Source organism: Haplochromis burtoni, unplaced genomic scaffold (assembly GCF_018398535.1).
Source record: "Haplochromis burtoni strain Fernald_Lab_line unplaced genomic scaffold, NCSU_Asbu1 Contig_88, whole genome shotgun sequence".
NCBI classification, from domain to species: domain Eukaryota; kingdom Metazoa; phylum Chordata; class Actinopteri; order Cichliformes; family Cichlidae; genus Haplochromis; species Haplochromis burtoni.
Window position 1 is genome coordinate 530,223 of NW_024582449.1, and position 9,422 is coordinate 539,644.

The 9,422-nt window shown below is 43.7% G+C and overlaps 1 protein-coding gene across 3 annotated transcripts in view; it reads left to right on the forward strand.

Annotated features, from left to right (window-relative positions):
- Positions 1 to 8,863, forward strand: part of b3gat1a (beta-1,3-glucuronyltransferase 1 (glucuronosyltransferase P) a) — an 88,325-nt gene extending 79,462 nt beyond the window's left edge. For all 3 annotated transcript variants that reach the window (XM_042222543.1, XM_005927271.3, XM_005927273.3), the window contains 3 exons: positions 284 to 580; positions 5,199 to 5,301; positions 5,611 to 8,863. In XM_042222543.1, coding sequence (XP_042078477.1) covers positions 284 to 580; positions 5,199 to 5,285 — 384 coding nt within the window. In that variant the 3' untranslated portion in view covers positions 5,286 to 5,301; positions 5,611 to 8,863. The remainder of the gene's footprint in view (positions 1 to 283; positions 581 to 5,198; positions 5,302 to 5,610) is intronic.
- Positions 8,864 to 9,422: the final 559 nt, after the last annotated feature.

The window sequence follows — 9,422 nt, forward strand, 5'->3', positions numbered from 1 at the left end:
TACTCGCTTTAGATGCCTAATTATCTCATTGTAGGGCAGCTGTTGAACAGTGTGTGTGATCTGCCTTCATCTGACAGCATGTCAGCTTCGCAGGCCACAATAGCTTGGTCAATATTCTTTCAGAATGAATAGCAGCAGCAGCTCTAAAAAGCTTCTGTCCGTGCTCTGCTGTAAAGCCAGCGGCTGATGCTCAAATACTGTTTCGCTGTCATGTATGGTTTTTCAGTTGACTAATTTGCTGTCTTCCCTTGTCTGTTTCTTCCCCCCTCTCTCCTCTCGCTAGATGAGATCGACTCGGAAGGTTTCTGTGTGGCCTGTGGCTTTTGTGGGTGGCTTGAGGTACGAATCCCCCAAGGTCAATGCAGCCGGTAAGGTCTACGGCTGGAAGACGGTGTTTGACCCCCATCGGCCCTTTGCCATCGACATGGCTGGCTTTGCCATCAACCTGAGGCTCATCCTCTTCAAGCCACAGGCGTATTTTAAGCTTCGCGGGGTGAAGGGAGGTTACCAGGAGAGCAGCTTGCTCCGGGAGCTTGTCACACTCAACGACCTGGAGCCGAAAGCAGCCAATTGCACTAAGGTAATTTCCTTGATTTTTGGGGATAGTTTTTCACATGTTTACTGATGTTAAGCAGCTTGCCTTGAGCGGTTTGTATTTCAGGGATTTGCTTCACTGTTTGCTTCAAACAGTGAAGGCTCTCTGTCTTGTAGAATTAAAATCCTACAAGACAGAGAGCCTTAAACACCACTCTGCTTTTTTTTTTCCATGTAAAGGGTCACAAGCTTTACAGGCTCGGAACCACATGATTTGAAATGTTGTGGAATAATGGTGTAACATAAAAAGCGAAATGGAAAAAACTCATGTAAAGGACCACAAACCTGTTATGATGTAAATGTACTTATCACAACTTACCAGAGCATTATAAAATAATGACACTAAGGCTAAGCTGGCTTCATACTCTGTTTCTGATTCTAATGGGGACAGCAGTACAAAATATATTTGGTATCCAATTTTCAAGACTATAAAGTATCATGTGGCAGGGCGTGGTCTGTAGCGCCGCTGCTGGGAGGCTAACACACCGGGGCTGCCTCAGCTCATCACGCCTCCCCTGCATTTAAGTCTGTACTGGGTTTTGAGTTGTTGTTATGTGTGTGTGTGCGGCTGGAGCTGAAAAGCCGCAGCCAAGGAATGTTACTGAGAACAGTAACCGAGAATAAAAGTGTAACAAAGTGAGCCATGTGGTCAGGTCTGCCGTGCATCGTTTGCATACCAATCATGCAGTATTGTGCTTCCAAGGAGCTTCACATAGTGGGGGTTTTTCACTTTTTTGTAGCTATTGGTCAAGTGGTCATCACCAATAGTTCCCCAGGACTTCTGAACACTTTTAAAAGTTTTTCTTTTTTGTTTTGTTTTTTGTTCATTTTCAATCCTAATGATTTTCTTCACGATTCAAGATTCTTTGCCTAGCCTTGTTTTGGACTGGACCAGGTTTATGCCATTTGTGTGTCCGCTTGACTTCTATAGATTCAATACATTTTTTTTTTATATATATTGCTAACTCACAAAAACGGTTACTGCAAGGCACTTTATATTGTAAGGTAAAGATGCTAATTATTATGGAGAAGATCCCAACAATCAGACAACCCCTATGTGAAAGCCATTGGTGACAGCAGGGAGGAAAAACTCCCTTTTAGCAGCGTCCAGGAGAACCAGGCTGAGGGGAGAAGGGAGGGAGGAAGGAGAGAAGACACACTGTGGAAGAGAGACAAATTTTAATAATATTTAATGATTAAATGCAAAGCGGTGTATAAACACAGACTGAAAAGAGGTGAGTGAAGAAACACTCATCAGTGCATCACGGGAATCCCCGCTCCATAGAACCATTATGCCTGTGCATAACCCGCCTTGACAAGTTTATATGTTTTTAAGTGCTGAATCATCCCACGACATGAATTTCACCAATCATTTAGACTAAGAAGAAAGAGCGGAAAGAAATCCACAATATGTTTTCTCGCAGCGTTAAAATCAAGCCCCCTGCTGAGCACCACGGTCGGCAACAAAGAGAATTATTATTAGTTTTCACAAGTTATGTAATAGTCATTTTTTTCCCTCTCTTTTTGCTGCTTAACACTATTGGAGCCAAACTGTTGTGATTATGCAGAAAAAATAAAAGCATTAGCAATGAGAGTGTGACTTTCTATAAATAATCGAGATCGTCAGAGAAGCTGTTCGTAACAACAAAACACAGAAAGTCTCCTTCATAAGAGAGGTCTTATTAATTACACTCAACAAAAATATAAATGCAACATCTTTGTTACTGCTCCCATTCCCCATGGGATGGACGTAGAGACCTAAAATTCATTCCAGATACACAATATAACCATCCCTCCCAAACAGTGGTCACAAATCAGTCCAAATGTGTGGTAGTGGGCACATCTGCTATATTGAGATAATCCATCCCACCTCACAGGTGTGCCACATCAGGATGCTGATCTGACATCATGAGTAGTGCACAGGTGTACCTCAGACTGCCCACAACAAAAGGCCACCCTGGAATGTGCAGTTTTGTCTCACAGCAAAATGCCACAGATGCCACAAGCAATGAGGGAGCGTGCAATTGGCATGCTGACAGCAGGAATGTCAACCAGATCTGTCGCCCGTGCATTGAATGTTCATTTCTCAACCATAAGCCGTCTCCACAGGCGTTTCAGAGAATATGGCAGCACATCCAACCGGCCTCACAACCGCAGACCTCGTGTAACCACACCAGCCCAGGACCTCCACATCCAGCAGGTTCACCTCCAAGATCGTCTGAGACCAGCCACCCAGACAGCTGCTGGAACAATTGGTTTGCACAACCAAACAATTTCTGCACAAACTGTCAGAAACCGTCTCAGGGACGCTCAACTGCATGCCCGTCGTCCTCATCGGGGTCTTGACCTGACTCCAGCTCGTCGCCGTAACAGACTTGTGTGGGCAAATGCTCACATTCGATGGCGTCTGGCACGTTGGAGAGGTGTGCGCTTCACGGATGAATCATGGTTCACATTGTTCAGGGCAGATGGCAGCTGAGAATGTCCCAGTTCTTGCATGGCCAGCATACTCACCGGACATGTCACCCATTGAGCATGTTCGGGATGTGCTTGACCGGCGTATACGACAGCGTGTACCAGTTCCCACGAATATCCAACAACCTCGCACAGCCATTGAAGTGGAGTGGACCAACATTCCACAGGCCACAATTGACAATCTGATAGACTCCATGCGACGATGTGTTGCACTGCATGAGGCAAATGGTGGTCACACCAGATACTGACCGGTTCTGGGTCCCCAGACCCCCAATAGCGCAAAAAACTGCACATTCCAGGGTGGCCTTTTGTTGTGGGCAGTCTGAGGTACACCTGTGCACTACTCATGATGTCAGATCAGCATCCTGATGTGGCACACCTGTGAGGTGGGATGGATTATCTCAATATAGCAGATGTGCCCACTACCACACATTTGGACTGATTTGTGACCACTGTTTGGGAGGGATGGTTATATTGTGTATCTGGAATGAATTTTAGGTCTCTACGTCCATCCCATGGGGAATGGGAGCAGTAACAAAGGTGTTGCGTTTATATTTTTGTTGAGTGTATTAAAGAAAAAGTTTGACATTTTAGTGCACATGCTTACTTACATATGACATTTTAGAGCTGCTGTTTCTTTCCTTCCAGCCTTTGAGCTAAAGATAAGCCAACTGGCTCCTGGCTTTTGGATTTAGAATAAACAAACTTAATTGACTGAGCCCTCACCCCCAGTCCTCTCTCTGGGGAAAAGAAAAAAAATCCTAGTCCTCTTTGAGAGTCAGAAGGTGATGTATTTCATGAAAAAACTTGATGGTTTTCTAATGGTCAGAGTGTCTATAAGTTTAAGGCTGTTGCAAAAAAGTTGGAAATCATTGATTATATTTCCCAGGCTGCCCTCGTGCTCTCTTGCACATCCACACACACACTTGAGTCAGTAGCTTGAGGCTAACAGCAGCAGCAGCAACACAATTTTTTCTCAGTACCCGTTCCACCATTCCTGCTTATGGCCAGTGGTTTGGGTCACTTCACTCTCTCAGGGCAATGGGGAGTCAGCCAGAGGGCTTGAGCTAGCCAATATCCACACCACAACCACCCCCACACACGCGCACAAATAGACGCACACACACAAATACAGATACATGTAGAGAGAGCGAAAGAAGAGAAAGGAAGGGCCAGTTTTCTCCCCTGTTTTTCTCTGCCATTCAGAGGGCCAAATGAAAAGAGGGGATTCAGAGGAGGGCCGAGAGAACAGAATTGGAGTCGATGGAGAAGCGAGGACGTCGGGGTGTCACGCTGATTACAGATGAGTGCAGGGACGGACTGAAAGGCGGGAGCGAAAGGGTTAGGGGGAGACAAAAAAAAGATGGAAAATCGTGCTCAGGCATCTCTCTTCCTCATAATCTACCACTTCAGATGTAGGTTTGATAATTAACCCCCCCTGCACACACATGCAGACACTCACACACCTGAGCAAAGTGGGAGTGGACTCCTGGCGTATCTCACACGAGCCCAATGCATAATTCATGACCAACGCTGCGGCAAGATGAAAGGAGGAAGGGTTCCAGCACAGTGGAGAGGAGAGGAGGGGGGAGAACATGAGCTTGACACTTACAGTTTCTTCTCTCTCCCTGTTTTTCTTTTGCCGTCCTTTTCCTGGATGTTTGTATGCTCTCTGTGGGCCAAAACCAAGCCAGTGTAAAGGCTCGATAGCAACAATAGTACACCCGCAGGAAGTGTGCAAAGAGCTGCACCACAAAAGCAAAGGAGCTTACACAAACTGTGGTGTGAAAACATTTTTTAAAACTAGGCTGTCATTCGGTGGTAGCCATTAACCCCATGGCAAGGAGAGAACTCTTTTACACAAGCTAAACTCAGAGGGCTTCATCATATTTGTAAGATAAAGCACTCCTGTGGTCTCCTGTCACTCCCTTCTAATGCAGGGTTCACACTCAAGTAGCTCTTTGCACATAGGTGGGGGGGCTGGAGCTATAAGGGAAATTGAATGTTTTTGAAGAAGATGAGGCGGAGTGGGAGCTGACCGGGGAGCAGACTGAATGGGTGCATTAAGGCAGCGGCATGTCACTAATGTTCCTGCTTGTTTATCTCCATGCTGTTTTTTTTCTCACCAGATACTCGTTTGGCACACGAGAACAGAGAAACCCGTCCTTGTAAACGAGGGAAAAAAGGGATTCACAGACCCCAATGTGGAGATCTGACTGCGTTCCCGCCACAGTAAGTCTGCGCTTACTGAGCCAAGAGTTGTTACTGAGCTCAACCTTTTGTTCACTGGCAAGCTTCATTTACAAATAAGGTGAATTTAGGAGGTTAGCATCACCTGATCTCGCCTGGTTAGCCTGTAAAAGGAGCATTTATCATTAATGTTTCCTGATACGCCATTCAGTCATTTTCAGTGCCCCTCTATTAAAGTCCAATTAGCTGCTGTCCATTATTAAATGTCGCCAAGGAAATAAACAGGTTTACTGAGATTAAATTAAACCTCGGTGATCTTTTTTCAACCCGTCTTAATCCTTTCCATTGCAGGTGGCTGGCCTCTGAGCTGAGAAGGGAGAAAACGGCTAAGCTTCTCGATAAGTGCTCACATCTTAATCACGAGGAAAAGGAAAAAAAGGAGGTGGGGGGCATTTAAAGAGGGACTTAATCCTCTTGACTCAATCTGACATTTTTTGTTTAAAAAAATATGGACCAAAACAGTACATAATGTATTGTATTAAAGCACAGATTATAGCAAAAAGGCAGCAGATATTTGTCAGGTCTGCCACCGATGTGCAGAGGAGACAACAGCAAAGGAAGCCTCGCAGGGTTGGTGGGGTGGCAGGGGGGGGCGGTGGTGAACAATGGCCCGCTGAGGACAGCCTAACAAAAGAGACAGCACAATACGAAGAAGAAGAAAAAAAAAGCATACAGACAGCAGATTCAGCCAAACAAGTGTTTTAAGAAATATCCACCTCAAATTTAAAAGAACAAAAAAGAGGAAATAAAAGACAAATGGGGCTGGATCTGCACATCGTATCCCCCCCTGAGAAATTCCTCATGGATTTAAGGACACGGCCCACATCATCCGCCTGGATAAAAAAAAAACACACAAGAAAAAAACACCACTCCGAGGAGAAAGACGTCTGATGTGGATTTTTCCTTTTTGAGCGAACGCAAACATAGACAGGGAAGGAAACTTCTTCATTTCGGTTTGCTTTAAGTTCATTTAACTGGTTTAGGCGTTTCACATGCACTTGACTTGCTAGTTCAATACTACTGACTCTTGCCTACATTTACTCTGTCCATTTTATAGTCATCCATCATAACTCGTACACTTGAAGACAGACTGCTGTTGCACACGTACCCCTCTGTGCTTCGAAGCTGAACTGTACAAGTAAGCATCAGAAACCTAACACTCTCCCTAGCACTTAAAAACACACAAATGTTCCTCTGTGACGACATGTATAAATACTAATTGAATATGAGAAGAGTTAGAGGAGGGGTTTGACAGATGCATTGTAATTACTGTATTTCTATGTAAAGAAGAAGAAGAAAGAGTCCCTTTCCCTGGTAAATTCCTTAGAACGACACACAACAAGGCACAGGTTCACTCTGGGTTCAACACATGGAAAGAGTAATAGCACATCAGCATCATTAACGTGGCAGATTCACAACCGCTGCCCTGACACCCCCCTCCAAATCTACCCTTGACTTCATCTGCTGTAACTTTGTGAGTTTTTTGCAATGCAGAAAAACTCAATGATTTAATATTTCCCCTTATCTGTGCACAAGCACACGCACATCTACCCCGGACGCCATAAGTCTGCTGTGTATAGCCCCCCCCCCAAAAAAGAAGAAGGATGAAGCGGCATCAGAGCCTACACAGTTGGTTTTCACAAAGCCTGTCACTTCCTGTTAGCGCTAAAGAACCCCCCCAACCCCAAAACATAGAGAATTATTATTATTAGTTATGGCCTCCACATATGAAATCAAATATTAAACCCAAGCCTAAAGTAACAGTGGGCTACAAGAAGAAAAGCACAATGAAAATCAGTGTTATTTTTGCTAAAGATCTGGCAGTGAGGTGATGTTTTCTTTGTGTGTTAGCATCCATGGATGTCAAGAAATGGAGTCTCTGCTCCTCTGAACATTAGACATCAGTAGGTACGACGCTGCGCTGCTGAAAGTTATTCTGCATCTCGTATAATAGAGTCTCTCCTCTGCTTGATAAATCATCCATCTTAGACACAGCGGTGGCTCTCTTATCTGACGCTGGCCAGCAGAAGTAGCTGGAGATAATTCAAGAAAGAACTGAGCCTCTGTGCTGTTGCTAGATTATCTATGTCCTCCCCCCACCTCCTAAAAAGAAAAAAAGAAAAACGAAACAAAACACCCAGACCATCCTCCATAACCCAGCACACACAGCCAACTCAAAACACCCTACTGCCCCCATGAACACGTACAAGCCGCAGAACCCGTGTTATTGCAGATTTCACTTTGGATGCGATAAGATACACACGCAGACAAAGGCTGTTTGGTATCTCTAAAATAACACAGGCCGTTTCCACTGACTGCATGATATTACACCGCAGCCACGGAGAGATCGCTATCCTCCCATTATTTATTCAAAATCAAATTTAATATATTTATTTATATATTTATTTCAAGCTTGGATGTGCAATTCAGTCATGCCAGGGTTTTGCCCTTTAATCTGTATTTTCCAGTAAACAGCATGCACACATACACTACACTGTACACAGGGACGATTACACAGATCAATAACAGGTTGAAGGTGCCAGGAGGACCGTAGCACTGCTGCTGGCTGAGCTCTACTTGAGATGTGTTAAAAGTCAATGACAGAATCCATCTGAAAAGTTTGCTTTTTACGAGTGAAACAAAATGTTCCTAATGCTGCGTTTGTGCAGGCGAACAAATGCGATGTGGGGTACAGACGAGGCAGTGGTGAGTTCAGAACAATGATGCTGCGATGTCAGGACAGTTTAAATCAGGGGTGTCAAATATAAGGCCCAGGGACCAGAACTGACCTGCAAAGACTCCAGTCAGGAAAATGTGAATGACTGTATAGATTTTCATAGGTTTTGTGGCTTTTCCTGTTAATGAAGACCCCCCCCCCCCCATTTGTAGTATGCTAAAGTTATTAAGTAATAAATAAACAATTCATTGACAGAAATTTCCCATTTTTTTCAGTATCTACTATATAAATTTGTCATTTAATAAAATATGTTTTGAATTAAAACTTTATATTTTATAATTTCAGGCCAGTCTGGGCAATGAATTGTCAGAACTTTTCCAGTAATTATTAATATTTAGCATGTCATTTCACTGCTCCAGCCCATTTAAGATCAAAGTAGCTTCTTTGCGGCCCACGATGGGAAATGAATTTGACATCCCTGGTTTAAAAAGGCTTCAACGTCAGAGTGATGCTGTTTCAACTTTGCCCTTCATCTGATCCCAGCTGATGATGCATCAAGCAGTATGTGATACAGCATTAGTCTGTTATAAAGTAACCTTCCTGCAATGTGCAGCAACATCAACACTGAAAGTCATTTAAAGAACATAACCCCTCTGAGGGCGTTTAAAAGGCACAATACACTTTACGCACACGCATGCACACACACAGACACAAAGTCCTCCCTTTTCATCATCTCCACCGTCATCTTTCAGCCTCATGCGATTCACATTTTATGCATGTGACTCTTAAGGTTGTTTATTTGCCACAGCAATTCTGTCTCAGAGAAAGATGTTAGTTGAATCCAGATAAATAAATCACTGAGAACAACCTCACCTGGCTCTGTGTATTGTGTCCAGTGGATGTCTCTGTACTGTCTGTTGTACTGCATGTAATTTCCCCCTCAGAGTGAAGACGTTTAGGGCTCAAAGTCTGGATAAATAGCCCAAAGTTTTGCTTTCATGCTATTGTTGTTGTAACCAGTGCATTTTTTGTGCTACTATATAAAATGGTTTTTACCAAACTTTATGTCTACATACATCTTGCTTGTGTTTCCAGCTGTTTGTAAATCCATTGATTAGATCAAGTGTTGGACTTAATGCATCAGGTTACCTAGTTCAAATGAAGATTGAGACATTTTTCATAGTGCACGTTTGAGGTATATGTTTTTTTTATTTCCCCCCAAAAAATTATTAATTTAACACAAGTTAGTGGGCTCATACTGAGCTTTGAGGACAGAGACTAAGTATCGATCCAATACCAATATCAGCACTACCAAAACGATCAATATTTTGATCGATCCACCCACCTCTAATCGATCTAGAAAGCATTGCTTTCCTGCAATATGTCTTCAAAGAAAATCCCTGATGATGACCAGACACATGACAGG